Here is a 15,566-nt window from a genome sequence, read left to right as displayed (position 1 = left end):
AATTTTATAATTTTATACTCCCACCCAAATGTATGAGCAGTTTGGCTATCTATACCAGTATCTGGCACTATCTAACTGTTCCCGTGGATGTGCACTGACTTCTTATTATGCTTATTTTTACTACTCATTTTAATAGGCACTTACTTAATGACTATAGATATTGAGTACTTGTATTAATAGACCTACATTGATATAACTTTCTCTATATAGAAAAAAGTAGTGAAGGCTTTTGCAAAGAAACAAAACAAAATGAAACAATCAAACAACCTAACATCTCCTGATTCTAGTTTCTTGCTCATACCTCAAACCCAGGAAGGTAGCAAATGATGGCTCAAGCAGTTTGGCCCCTGCCAACCGTGTGACAGACTCAGATTTTGTTCCCAGCTCCTGGGTTCAGACCCCCAGGAGTGAACCAGCAAATGGGGGTTTATTCTCTATCTATGTTTCCTTCTCTGACTCTGTTGCTGTCTCTCTGCATCTTAAATAATAATTAAAAAATTAAATAGCTAACTATTCTTCAAGTCGTTTTTGACAATGAGAAAAAAGAAATTGGAATTTTAAGACATTTTGGAATGGTCTTTTTGGATGTAATATTGATTGTTTTCAATTTTAAAAAAAAAGATTTAGTTTTTTTTCTTTTTATTGGGAAGGCGGATATATACAGAAAGGAGGAGAAACAGAAAAGGAAGATCTTCCATCCAATGATTCACCAGTGACTGCAGTGATCGGAGCTAAGCCTATCAGAAGCCAGGAGTCGGGAGCTTCTTCCAAGTCTCCGACAAGGGTGCAGGGTCCCAAGGCTTTGGGCTATCCTCCACTGCTTTCCCAGGCCACAGGCAGGGAACTGGATGGGAAGTGGGGTGCTCAGGATGAGAACTGGTACCCATATGGGATCCTGGCAGGTAACAGGCCAGGACTTTAGCTGCTAGGCTACCACACTGGGCCAGTTTTGTTTTAAATTTTTTTAAAAGATTTATTTATTTATTTATTTATTTATTTATTTATTTATTTATTGCAAAGTCAGATATACAGAGAGGAGGAGAGACAAAGAGGAAGATTTTCATTCCAATGATTCACTCCCCCAGTAACTGCAACGGCCAGAGCTGATCCCGTTCAAAGCCAGGAGCCAGGAGCTTCTTCCAGGTCTCCCATGCAGGTGCAGGGTCCTGAGACTTTGGGCTGTCTTCAACTGGTTTTTCAGGCCACAAGCAGGGAGCTGGATGGGAAGCAGGACCGCTGGGATTAGAACCAGCGCCCATATGGGATCCCAGCACGTGTAAGGTGAGGGCCTTAGCCATTAGGCCACTGCACTGGTCCCTGTTTTGTTTCAATTTTTAAAAGAGGCATGATGAGTTTGTATTTCATTAGAAGAAAATAGAGAAGTGAAAAAAAGTGAAAGAAAATCAGGAATCCCTCCCATCTTGAATCAGAACGGATTGACATCGCTGCTGTGCGGGGAACGGTGGGGGGGGGGAGTGGGTTGTTGGACAAAGTCAATAAATGTGGATTGTTTTGCCAGAATTTTGTTGCCCACATACTGTTGTAGAACTATTGAGTTCCAGTCGCCACAAATCTCTGCTTAACTCCAGTGTAGTCTGTTACCAGAAAATCTTGGTTTTTCTTAAGTCTTAGGATTTTTAATGTTCCCTGACCCCCCTTGTTGACCAGGAACATACAGGTAAGACGTTCCCTATTGGTAACCAGCTACCAAAAGGCTGGGCAATTCTTGTGCCATCCACTTGAAGGTGTGGCTAAGATTTTAGCAATCTTTGATGGTCTCATAATCTTTTAAAGATTTTTTTGTTGTTGTTTAGGGCCATGCAGTGATCTAGTGGCTAGAGTATTCACCTTGTCTGTGCCAGGGTCCCATGTGGGGGCAGGTTCAAGTCTTGGTTGCTCCACTTCCCATCAGGCTCCCTGCTTTTGTTCTGGGAAACAGTAGGGCATGGCTCAAAGCCTTGGGACCCTGCAGCTATGCTGGATCCAGACCCAGAGGAGGCTTCTGGCTTCAGATTGGCTCAGTTCTGGCCTGTGTGACCACTTGGTTAGTGAACCAGTGGATGGAAGATCTTTCTGTTTGCCTCTCCTTCTGTCTCTAAAGTGTTCAAGTAGAGATAAACACATCCTTTCATGTTTCTTTCTTTTTTTTTTTTTTTTAGATGTTTATTTGAAAGGGAGAGAAGGAAAGTGGCAACTTGGGGTGCGAGGTGGTGGTTGGAAATCTTCCTGCCACTGATTCAGTTAACAAATGCTCACAATAGGTGAGGCTGTTCAGGTGTAATCCAGCAGCTGGGAACTCAGTCCAATCTCTTAATGTGGGTGGCAGCGACTCAAGTACTCAAGTACCTGATGCCTCTAGGTGCATAAAAGTGGGGAGCTGTAATCCCGCAGGAGCTAGGCTTCCAACCCAGAAACTGTGAAGTGGAATGTGAATGTGGTAGGTGGCTTTTTAAGTACTATACCAAATACCAGTTCCCCATTCTAGTTGGGAGAATTCTTTGTTCTCCAAAACAGGATGAACTTGACAGATCTGTAGAATGAAGAATAGTAATTCTTCCAGTTGTCAGTAGGAATCATATTCCTGTTTTCCTATTTCCATTTGCTGTCAATAACTTTCTCCTGTGATTTATTTTAGTTTTGGTTTTCAAGATGAACAACAACATAGGACATTCTTTTGATCCGCTGATTTAGGGTAGCCATCCGTGTCATTGTGCGAGATGAGTTGTGTGGTGCAGCTCTAAACACCTTCTGAAAACTGCGAAGTTTTTCAGTGATATATGAAGAGTTCCTTCTGAGTTATTTTTGTTAATCTAACAGTCATGCACATTCATGTTACCTATTAAGTGCCACTGTCATGGTATTCATGTGATCAGTGGGAGAAACTAAGGATAGCAGAGGCAACATTTTTTCCAACTCTTTCTTCAATGAAAAATTTCCTTTGGAGTTTGAGGCTTGCTTTTCTTACTGCAATTTCCTCATGTATCAACATCCCAAGTATGTGTGCTTTTGATGTTTTGAGGCATCAGTATTAGAAAATGCGATGGATTGAAGTGTCATTGATGGTTTCTTGATGATCATCAGTGTCTTGATTTTTATATGCTTTATTTATTGTTACAGAAGAAGCTACTATGGAGGAAACTGGGCCAGTTTCAGCTTTTCAGGACTGTTGTCCTGGATAAAGGAAAATCAGGTAAGGTTCTTATCTTTTCATTTGCTAAGCTGTATTTTGTGTCACATGGTAACTTTACATTGAAAAACTTCTTAAGATTTATCTATAATACAGAATTGTTAGCTTATTTTTATTTTGGTATGTTTTAAAAGTTTTTTTCTTTTTCATTTTTTGCCAGGCAGATCAATGGATGTAGAGAGTGACGGAGGAGAAAGAGGAGAGCGTGAGAGAGATAGAGGGAGACAGACAGAGACAGGCATGGAGAGATATCAGTTATCTGTTGCTTCACTTTTCAGATGGCTGTGATAGCCCGATCTAGACCAGGCAAAAGACAGAAGTAAGGAACTCCATTTGTGTGTCTCACATAGATAGCAGTGCCTATGTACTTGAGCCATCTTTCTCTGCACATTAGCAGGAAGTTAGATCAGAAGCAGAGTAGCCAGTACTGAAGCCTTCACTTTAGTATGGGATGATCACATTGTAAGTTGTGGCTTAACCCACTGCTCTACAACATTACCTCCTATTTGAGTAACAAGTCATATACATAATCTTTGCAATTAATATTTTTCTATACAGGGACATGTTAGCTGAAGAGGAAGTTATATATTCTTAATACCAGTTTCTAGTTATTCTATATGCCCACATATAAGGGAACGTTTTCTCCCAAAAATCATTGTTTAGAAAAAAGATTCATGTCCTTATAAGATCTCATGTATTGTTAGGGTTTTTTTTTTTTTTTTTTAAAGATTTATTGTTACTGGAAAGCAGGATATACAGAGAGGAGGAGAGACAGAGAGGAAGATCCTCCATCCGATGTTTCACTCCCCAAGTGAGCTGCAATGGGCCGGTGTGCACTGATCCGAAGCCGGGAACCAGGAATCTCTTCCGGGTCTCCCACATGGGTGCAGGGTCCCAAAGCTTTGGGCCGTCCTCAGCTGCCCTCCCAGGCCACAAGCAGGGAGCCGGATGGGAAGTGGAGCTGCCGGGATTAGAACCGGTGCCCATATGGGATCCCGGGGCTTTCAAGGCGAGGACTTTAGCCACTAGGCCACGCCGCTGGGCCCGACTCTCCCTCTATTTCTTTCATTCTTTATATGTGCCTTTCAAATCAATAAGCTGATCTTAAAAATAATAAAAAAAAAACAGAAATCAGCATTTTCGGAAGATATATCAGTTAAAATGATTTCACTCAGTAGAGGCTTTGCATGTTTACAGAGAACATGTGACAGAAGCAATGAAAAGAAAAAGCAAATAGATTTGATATACATTTAATTTTTTCTAAGGGTAGGATCGCATTATTACAGCTTTTGTACATCATTATAATAAGCTTTTTGAAGATTATTTACAACATCATAGTAGGAGCTGGTTGTGTTACAGTGTACTAAATTACTGATTTAAAAGGAAGTTTGCAATAAATGGGTCATGTTTCTGGAAATTAAATTATTGTTGAGAGCATTACAATTTGATTCTGAAACTGCTTTCTCTCCAAAGAGTTTAAAATGATAGAAAAGTAGTATAGTATTTTGCAGAAAGTTGTATTCAGTTAAGTAAGTATAGCAAAGTTAAGCATTGTCATTGTATTGAGTGGTGTAATGTTGCGTGTGACTCAGAAAGGTAGCTTTCATGATAACAAACACAATTGATGTTGCGGATGCTGTGAAACTGCTTTTTACATGAAATGAGAGTGTGGTGAAGTGTTTATTTTAAAGTTGCATTTTGTATTAATTGAACTTGTGTATTGCGGTGAGAATAAGTATAAGTAGACATTCATGTATTTAAGTTTAGTTAGGAGATCCTTTTTTTTTTTTATTAATTATTTTGCATTATGTGACAGTTTCATAGGCTCTGGGAATCCCCCCACCCCTCTCCCTCCCCTCCCCCCTGGTGGATTCCTCCACCTTGATGCAGTATTACAGTTCAAATTCAATCAAGATTCTTTCCTTGCAAACATATACCAAGCATAGAGTCCAGCAACTTATTGTCCAGATGGGTTGAACAGTTTCTTGGGGAGACCATTTCTGGTCTGAAGTTAGAGCTGGTAGAATATCATCACAGTCAATTAAGAGTCCCAATATAACATCAACAGCAATTTGGATTGGCTCATGCCTCGCTGGGTGTGACACAAAGATCAGTCACTCCTCACCATGGTGTTGAGGATTTTCCTGCACACCCCCCCCAAAAAAAATGTTCTGCACCTTAAATGTCGACAAATATCTTGTTAGAGTTACAAGCCAGTCTAGATTATCCTAAAATCTGCCAAGATCAGTAAAATTATACTTCAACACAACAAATGGCTAAATACTAAAATGAAATAGACACGAGACAGCTGAATGGTACCTTATAGCCATTTTAAGGTATATAGCAGCCGGTCCTGTATATAAACTAAAATTGAAATGTCAATGAGCTAATCATAGGTTGTGGTTAGGACTTGCTTTTTTTTTTTTTTTTTTTTTTTTTTTTTTTTTAACATACTGGTTAGGAGATCCTTTTTTGAACCTTACCTTTGAGTTGTGTTTGTGAGGGCAAACTCATCTTTAGGTATGTTTAGTATTTCTAGCCTAAATTGTCAGAACAGTAATTTAAAAAAAAGGCAGAAAGAAGAAAAACTTTTTCTGAATGGAATAGTCTTGGTGATGAAGAGGATTGTTAAAAAAATAAAGTTTGGTATTGGTTCAATTTTCTTCAAATAAAATAATTTTTGAAAACTAGCTTTAATGTTTGTTTTACTCAAGGATCTTGACTCTGTCACAGTGTCATTTTCTCCTTCATTCCTTCCTTGGTCCATTGTTCTCAGACTGGGAACTCCATGTCTTCACATTCAAAGTTCTTGTACTTCAACTCTTCTGCTTATGTTTTGATATATAATATTATCAAATAGTTTACCTATTAATGCAAAATTGTCAACCAAAATCTTTCTTCAGTTTAAAATTGTCAGACTGAGAATGAAGGAGGGAGAGGTGGAGAAGTTTTTAATAGCTAGTTCATTACAGATGTTTGCCAAGTCTGGGAAACAATGGTGATGACTTAAGAAATTGGGTTCCAGCAGTGCGCGGGAGAGACCTGGGTTGAGTTCCCAGCTCCTAGCTTATTCCCATCTTTGACTTCAAGCAGGCATCTGAGTATTAGTAGGGTGAATCAGTGATGAGACTGTATTTGCACACATGCTTCTCTCTCCTGTGCCTCTGTAACTAATTTAAATAAATTACACATCTATTTGGCTTAATGGTTAAGATACCAGTTGGGATGGCTGCATTCCATAATTGGGGTGCTTGTTTTGGGTTCCAGGTCTACTCTGGATGCCAGCTTTCTGCTATTACATGCTGGGGAAAAAACAGTGGTCGCTGCAGTGGCTGGACCTCAGCCTCCCATTTGGGAGACCAGGATTGAGTTCTTAGATTCCAGCTTCTGCTACAGCTAAATACCATTGTTGGCATTTGGAAAACGAACCAGCAGGTGGGAGGTTCAGTGGCTTTTTCTCTGTGTCTTTCAAATAATAAAGGCGCACACACACACAGATATCCAAATGAGTATTATCAAAATGCCATATATCCTGATAGAAATCTTTAAAATGAAGCCAGTTTTTGAGAGCATTCGTTTTTCAGATTGCTTTCATCGTCTTTCCTTTTGAAGTTGGTACGCTCTCTTAGACTTTTCAGTGACTCTGAAGTGTAATTCTTCTTTGAGTAATGATGGGATGAAAAAGAAAACTTGAGTTTAGACAAGATACAGATTTGCTTAGAAAATTATCGGTTCAGAATGCTCAATTAAGTCTTCTCCTTTGTATTTTTAGGAAAACAATGACACTGCAAATGAAAGTTCACCATGGCAAGAACATGTCCTTGAAAATGAAGAGGCCATTGCTCTCAGCCAGAAGGACAAAACCATTCAACATGTGGAAGTATTTTGTTATGCTAGGTATGAAAATATTTATTTAAGATAAACTACTATTTTATACTTCAGAAGTAGCCTTCAGCAAGAATTTGCGTGGGATTGGTTGTGTGTGACTCAAATTGTTGTGCTGACATTGCCTCTTATTGGAGAGTTTCGGTGTTCTGGGTTTAGGTAATAACAGCAACAGTGTCTTACAGTTCTTTTAAATGTGTTATTTCTATTGAGCTGTGCAACAGTCCTGTATTAAGGTTGCTTAATAGTAGTAGCTGCATGTTTGATTTTAACAGAATCCTCAGTGGAACACAAGAAGATAAAATCATTTGCCAAGGGTCATATGGCTTGTTAAATTAGTTAGAGGGTAGTGGAATCCATGTTTAAGCTCCAGAGTTATGAAGTTATATTCTAGTTTTTTTCAAACCATGCCATCCTTCTTAGATAACATTCAGTGTAGCAAAATGTAGGTTTCCATTTTGAATTAAAACAAAAAAATAGAGTGGTACATATTTTTGAAAGTTTGGATAAAACATTTGGAAGAAAGAGTATTTTTAAGTGTCTGAGAAATTCACTGCCTTAGAATAATTTGAATAGTTTATTTTTTACAGCTGTTATAGTTGATAGGTTCCAAGATAATAATTGGTGATAAAGTACAATCATTCCTAAATCACAGAGTCCAGAAGTCTTAGGCATTGTGATGGTAATTAAAACTTAAAAATCCAGTGTGCTGGAGATTCTTCAGGGTATCTTTTGTCATCTTGTGATACAGTAGTGAGCATCATCTGAGCCCTTGAGAAGTCTGGGAAATTAATGCTTCATTTTGTTACCAGTGTTCATTTCTTTCCTGTAACTGACATTTGCATTAACATACGGTTAATAGGCTGCTGAGTTTCTGCACAAGTCCAGTCTTTGAAATGTCAGGAATGTTTACATACTAGTGTTATGTGTTGTTTACGTAATACTCAGTGCCATCTCAAATGAAAAGGTGTGACTCATTTTGATCAGAGCTGCTGGAGAAAGATTTATAACAAAGTGATTTCCACTTAGAAGTTAGACACTTTAAAGATAGCAGAAATAAATACTTGCTAAGTTTCTTGTTTGATTTTTATGTGTTTGTGTTCATGAGTATTATCTCAATATAGTATAGTGAGAGTTACGTTGTAGTCATTTGAGAAATACCCTTTGATATTTCAGCTCCTTTGATTTCTGTCTTTAATGACAGTTGAGAGGAATGATTTCTAATGACTGAACTGAGATTTTTAGGGCAGATAAAATCATCCATCTTATTTTCAGTTCCTGCTCTCCTTATTTTGTTTTTGGAACTTAAAGAAAAAGATTTTTGGGGTAGCCATTTGGCACAGCAGTTAGGATGCTGCTTGGGATGGCTGTATCGCATTTCAGGGTACCTAGTTCTGTCCTGGTTCTTTGCATCCACTGTGGGGAAGTATCAGATGACGATTTATATACTTTTGTTCTTGTCACACTTGTGTGAGTCCCCGATTGAATTCCGGGGTTTGATGTGGCCCAGTACTTGCTGTTTTATACATTTTAGGAATGAACCCGTCTGCCTGCCTTTCAAATCCAAAGTAAATAAATGGGAATAGTTCAAATAAAGTAATAGGTTGGTGGTTGGGAAAAGTTCAAAAAAGGTTGTAAGTTGGTGGTGAAAGTTTTAAGACAGCAAAATAAGACTAAGTGTTTTTATTGCCAGTTGAAGTGTGGAACAGGGTATGAATATGGATAATGTTCTGTATGTCTCCATTCATATGCACAAGTTTGCTATTAATGTGAGAGTAACCAGGAAGAGCCTGGAGAATATCCAGCAAGATGGAAGATGGAAGGCAAATGTTCAGAACGTCTACTTGCCCGTGATTGCTAACAAAATGGGTAAACAACAATAACAGTATCTTTTCTTGGCCCCAGCCAGACTGTGGCATCCTCAGTCTTTTAGTCACAAACTTGGAATTGGCCCCAAAGTTGGAATTAGGTGAGAGATGCTATGGCCAAACAGCGGTCACAAAGATACACTTTGAATATAAGTTTTTACCCAGGACTGACTGAATTAAATCAGAAGCTCTGTTTTTATTTTTATATGCCTTGGCAACCTGATTTTCTGAGATTTCTGTCATAGTGCTTTGAAGCAGCAAAAGGAAAGTGTTATGTGTTGGAAACGGTGACACAGAATTGTGCAGAAACAAAGGTTCTAGTTTTGCCTTTACTGTTCAGCTTGTTATGTGATACTGAGACATGGAAGTTTCCACTTTGGGCCCTAGCTTTACCGTTAGTGGTACATGGATGGTTGGTACTAGGTGATCCCAAAAGTCTTCCTGGGATCCAACTTGCAGTTACTTTACATGCTAGTTGGTAGACTGATAAAAGAGGGAAAATGAGCATCAATAAACTGAGAATGGACTTTAGGACATTTAGTATAGAGGTAAGTGGCTTTTCATACCAGCAGATCCCTTAAGGCCAACACTTACATTATAGCAGAGTATCAAAATTGATGGTCACAATTACATATCCCAGGGTTTTAAGGCAAAACTTGAATAATGTTTTCTAGCCTTCATTTGAAATAGTACAGGGATTTGAAGTACATTTTGCAAAACTACTTTTAAAAGTGGTTAGAACTGTATTTTGTTTTTTTTAATAGCTGAGTAGTATTCCATGGAGTAGATGAACCATAGCTTTCTTATCCAATCCTCTGTTGATGGGCATTTTGGTTGCTTCCATGTTTTTGCAATTACTGATTGTGCTGCTATGAGCATAGGAGTGCATGTTGGTTTCTCATAAAACAATTGTTCTGGATATATTCCTAGGAGTGCTATTGTTGGATCATATGGTATGTTGAATTTGAGTTGTTTGAATATTCTCCATACTGATTTCCATAGAGGCTGTACCAGCCTGCAGCCCCACCAGCAGTGGAGTAGGGATCCCTTTTCCCCGCAACCTCGCCAACAAGTGTTGTTGGTGCTTTTATTCATGTGGGCCAGTCTTACTGGCGTTAGGTGGTACCTCATTGATGTTTTAATTTGGATTTCCCTTATTGCCAGGGAACTTGAGCATTTTTTCATATGTTTATTTGCCATTTGGGTTTGTTCCTTTGTGAAGTGTTTGCCCATTTCCCATGCCCATTTCTTGAGTGGCTTGTTTGTTTTGACATTTTGGTTGTTTTGTAGCTCTTTGTATATTCTGGAGATCAGCCCTCTATCACCTATGTCGTGTGTGAAGATCTTCTCCCATTCTGTGGGTTGCCTTTTTACTTTGTTGATGTTTCTCTAGCTGTACAGAAGCTTCTTAGTTTGATGAGGTCCCAATTATTTATTTTGGTCTCGATTTCTACTGCATTTGGAGTCTTTTTTAGGAAGTGAGGGCCTACCCCTAAGTGTTGCAGTGTGTTTCCAACATTTTCTTCCAAAAGTTTGAAGGTTTCTGGATGTAGGTTTAGATCTGTTATCCATTTAGATCTGATCTTAGTGTATGGTGAGAGATGTGGATCAATTTTTTTGTTTCTGCAGGCTATTAACCAGTTGTCCCAACAGCTCAGCTATTAAAAAAAACAAAATGCAGTTCTTTGTGGCCAAATGGGCCAAACTGGAAACCATAATGCTAAGGGAAATGAGCCAATCCCAAAAGGTTAAATTCCACATGTTTGCCTTAATTTAAGATGATATGATGATATGTGTAACATGTTATGTTTTGAATGTTATATGTTGTGTATAAACTAAAATTGAAGTATAGGTGAGGTGGTCACAGAAGGTGGCTGGGAACTCGCATTTATCTTTAACATATTGGTTACTCATTACTATGTCAATTAATTCCATAATGATGTAAATTTTTGCTGATGGCATGTTGGAGCTTTTAATTCATCGGGATGATACTCTGCTGGCTCTGTCTTCAAACCAGAGAGGGTATACCTAAGAAGCCGTTGAACTTGACTGGACAATAAGATGCTGGACTCTATGTTTGGTATATGCTTGCAATGAGGGAATCTCAACTGAACTTGAGCTGTGGTTATGCAACAAGGTGGAGGAATCCACCATGGTGGGAGGGTTTGGGGAGGGGTGGGGAGAACCCAAGTATCTATGTAACTGTGTCACATAATACAATGTAATTAATGAAGTTAAATAATAAATAATTAAAAAAAAAAAGATTTAAGGGAAGTCTCTCCCCTTCCCCCTGATACAGGAAGGAAAAAAAAATGTGGAAACAATGGTCTTACCCACTTTCCTGTAGCCCTTGTCCCTTTGAGCCTTAATCAACCATGTAAAGATCATCAAAATAATAAAAAAAAAAAATTTAAGGGAAAAAAAAAGTGGTTAGAATGGGCCTTTGCAATAGCCTAGTAGCTAAAGTCCTCACCTTGCATGTCCCAGGCTCCCTTAGGGTTCTGGTTCTAATCCTGGCTGCCCCACTTCCCTGCCTGTGGCCTGGGAAAACAGTTGAGGATGGCCCCAAAGCCTTGGGACTCTGCATCCTCTCAGTAGACCTTTAAGAGGCTCCTGGTTTGCATTGACTCGGCTCCAGCTGTTGTGGCCTCTTAGGGACTGAATCAGTGGATGGAAGATCTTTCTGTTTCTCCTTCTCTGTGTGAATCTGACCTTCCAGTTAAAAAAAAATCTTAAAACTGGTTAGAATGGGGCCTGGCGGCATGGCCTAGCAGCTAAAGTCCTCGCCTTGAAAGCCCCGGGATCCCATATGGGCGCCGGTTCTAGTCCCGGCAGCTCCACTTCCCATCCTGCTCCCTGTCTGTGACCTGGGAAAGCAGTCGAGGACGGCCCAATGCATTGGGACCCTGCACCCGTGTGGGAGACCTGGAGGAGGTTCCTGGGTCCCGGCTTCGGATTGGCGCAGAACCAGCCGTTGCAGCTCATTTGGGGAGTGAATCATCGTGCGGAAGATCTTCGTCTCTGTCTCTCCTCCTCTGTGTATATCTGACTTTGTAATAAAAATAAATAAAAAAATCTTTAAAAAAGTGGTTAGAATGAAAAATTATTCTAAAAAAATAAGTCTCAGTTTACTAGAAAACATTTCACCATGTTTGATGTTCTTGAGTATACTATAAGATCTTTGTGAATGTCATTTTGAAAATAATGAAAAACTTGTTACAGGTTCCTGGCTTTCTCTTTGCTTTTTTACATTGATGATAATATTACACTTTTTGATTGTAGTGTTTGTGTATATGTATTTGTAGTTCTGTATAATTTTGTTACTAGGAGCGTCATCTGTCCATTACTGCAGTCAGGTTGCACAGAACTTTATCAACACAGCATTCTTCCTGTTACCTTCTTGCAACCATACCTCATTTTCTCCTCATCCCTTCATCATCCCTAATGCCTTGTAACTTCTAACCTGTTCTTCAGATGTATAATGTTGTCATTTTGAAAGTGTTTATTAATGTTTTCATTCAGCAAAATTCTCTGGAGATATGTTTAGATAATTGCGTGGCTCATTAATTTGTTCAAGTTTTGTTGTTGAATACTATTTCACAGTAGGATCTACCATGGCTTGTTTAATCATTCTCTTATGGAAAAACATCTGGGCTGTATTCAGTTTTAATGAATACAAATTTTTGCTATGCAATTTCATGTACAAAATTCTATGTGAACATTTCTGTGGAATGCAAGTATTTATTTCCCAGGGATGAATGTGATAATCATTCGTGTAGCTTTAAACTGCTAACATGCTTTTAGAGATGCTGTATTAATTTAGCTTTTCATCAAAAATGCTTGTATAATAATGTTATTCCATGTACTTACCTGCATCGGGGGGTTTTTCTTTTTTATCTTATCAGGTAGGGATGTATTGATATTTCATTGTAGGTTTAATTTGCGGTTGTGTCATGGTTGATTTTGAAAACTTTGATTTGCGTATTTTGACACCTAGATAACCTCTTTTTTTCATGTCTTAGTATTTATTGGAGCAATTTTATGTATTAAAAATACTTTGTAATTCCTAGTAAAGTGTGTAAAAGTTGGTTTATCTCTACACAGGTAAATACTTTAGTCCCAAAATATCAATCATTTTTAGAAATGAAATACATTTCCCTAAAAATAGATAATGTTTTTTTCTTCCTTTTTTTCTCTCTCTTTCACTTTATTTTAAATTTTATGGTACAATTCCAAAGGCTCTGGGATTTCTCCTGACCTCTTCCTGTATTCCTTCCCCCAACTCATTTCTCCCATATTATTACAATAGTATAGTACTTCATAAGCAGTCATAAGTCCGTCATTCTGATGTTTATGTACATCCTGACATTGCTGGTACAGACAATGGCTGACAGTCCAGCATTCTGTTGTTAATATATACCTAACCGTTTCACTGGGAAACTACTTTGATTTGGAAGTAGAGATGCATACTGCATTTTATCTTCACTACTGGATTTGATGGTCTCTATTACTCAGTTACTATACATTCCCTTAAATGAGAAGCGGTGAAACACAATCAACAACAGAAATAAAGATAAAACATGAGATTTACAGCACCATGGAGTTAAGTAACATGTGACTGAATAACCAATGTGTCGATGAAGGAATGAAAAAGAAAACACAAATCCTTTTTTCTTTTTAAAAATTTATTTATTTTTATTGGAAAGACAGATATACAGAGAGGAGGAGAGACAGAGAGGAAGATCTTCAGTACGATGATTCACTCCCCAAGTGACCTCAACAGTCGGTGCTGCACCAGTCTGAAGCCAGGAGCCAGGAGCCAGGAGCCTCCACCAGGTCTCCCATGCAGGTACAGGGTCCCAAGGCTTTGGGCTGTCTTCAACTGCTTTCCCAGGTCACAGACAGGGAGCTGGATCGGAAGTGGGGCTGCTAGGATTAGAACCAGCGCCCATATGAGATCCTGGTACGTTCAAGGAGAGGACTTTAGCTGTTAGGCCACCTCGCTGGGCACCACAAAAGCTTCTTGAAAATGATACTACTATGTGATCTACGAGTCAGTGAAGAATTTAATAAGAGAAAAGAAACTTTTAACGAAATGAAAATAGACACAATATCAAAATCCATGGGTTGCAGCAAAAACAGTGTTGAAAGGGTTATTGATCATATGATTTGCATTAAGATAACATTGTATCAGAGAGAACATATGGTATTTGTCGTTTTGACATTGATTTATTTCACTGAGCATATGGTCTCTAGTTGGGACCATTTGGTTGCAAATGGTAGAATTTCATTCTTTTTGATGGCTGAGTAGTAATCCATGGAATTGATGTGACACAATTTCTTCAACCACTCCTCTTTTTTAGATGGTTATCTGGATTGTTTTCTTATCTTTGCTGTGGTAGGTTTTGCCATAGTAAATATAATTACAGACCCCTTTCTCATACACAGATTTTATTTCCTTTGGATATATCCCTAGGATCTATTAAAGCAGCTTTATTTGCAGTTCTCCAAGCACTCTCCGTACTAATTTTTTTTTTATTTTCTTATTAGATTTTTGACAATCTTTACGTAGTTAATTAGGGAAAAAAAGGTTCAAGGGCTATAGGGAAGGGGAAGACAATTATTTCTATATTGTTTCCTTCATGTATCTGAGGTAAAGGGGGATATTGAGGGAGAAGCCCCACCCAGTTTCCCACCCACCCCAAGTCCCGGATGTAAGGCATGTTCTGAGATACTTGCTCAAGTGGTTTTGATAGTTTACCAGCTATGAATCACTGCCAGTCTCTCCATTCCAAGCACGATGAGGTCTTGGAAGAATCCACTGATTGACATAGTCCATCATAGAGTCTCCATTTGCCCAGTATTTTGCTGCCAACATATAGCTGAGGTAGTTGATTGACTTGTTCTTTCTTCTGTCTTTTCTTGGCTAGGTTTCTGAGTTCAGCATTTCGATTGGGGAGATCCCCAAAGAAACCCTGAGGTATTCCCAGACCAGATTCTTGTGTGTTCTAGCAAGCACATGGTCTGGCACAGTCAATTGCCCCCATCAGCTGGTGGTTGCAATTGCTGGGTTGGTTCTGTTTTCAGTCCCAACTTCCACTGGAACCAGTGGGTGTTGCAGTCCAGCCTGGTTCTGCCCAGCACATACTCGTCCTTCACGTAAACCAGTGGGAGCTGCAGCCTAGTCAGAGCGACCCACAATAACACCCACCAGGCCTGCCCCCTACACTTGTTTGCCAGTCTGTGTAGCAGACTAGTCCAGTCTGTCCCACATCCCATTTGGCTCTCATACATATCGATGGGTATTGAAGCTTAGTTCTATCTAACCAGCTCAACTATCCAGCCCTTATGGCTGTTGTTGAGTGCCTCTCTGTCTAGCCACCCTAGCCCCCTGTCCTAGTTTTCATGTCCTCCCGTGGGAGTGGTAACCCAAGAGGGAGGAGCCCACTGTTTCCCTCCCAGGTTGCTCTCACTTCCCGGATTATGCACTTTCCAGTTGTTTCTGTGATTTGACTTGACAGAATTAGCCCCCAGTGCCAGCTTCTGCCAGCTGATGCTGCGGCTAAGCTCAAACAACCCTCACCCACTCTAATTTTGTTTGCACCAGTAGGAAGAATCAGCCCAGC

General features: G+C 39.3%; 1 protein-coding gene across 2 annotated transcripts in view; it reads left to right on the top strand.

Annotated features, from left to right (window-relative positions):
• CHM (CHM Rab escort protein) overlaps positions 1-15,566 on the top strand; it is a 200,922-nt gene that overhangs the window by 64,612 nt on the left and 120,744 nt on the right. For both annotated transcript variants that reach the window (XR_009244599.1, XM_058659249.1), the window contains exons 3-4: positions 3,118-3,190; positions 6,960-7,084. Coding sequence is in view for 1 of the 2 variants with exons in the window: in XM_058659249.1 (XP_058515232.1) it covers positions 3,118-3,190; positions 6,960-7,084 (198 nt within the window). In the remaining variant the exon portion in view is untranslated. The remainder of the gene's footprint in view (positions 1-3,117; positions 3,191-6,959; positions 7,085-15,566) is intronic.

This window comes from Ochotona princeps, chromosome X, assembly GCF_030435755.1.
Source record: "Ochotona princeps isolate mOchPri1 chromosome X, mOchPri1.hap1, whole genome shotgun sequence".
Taxonomy (NCBI): Eukaryota; Metazoa; Chordata; class Mammalia; order Lagomorpha; family Ochotonidae; genus Ochotona; species Ochotona princeps.
Note: the sequence above shows the minus strand (reverse complement) of the source record. Positions and strands in the feature narration are given on the sequence as shown.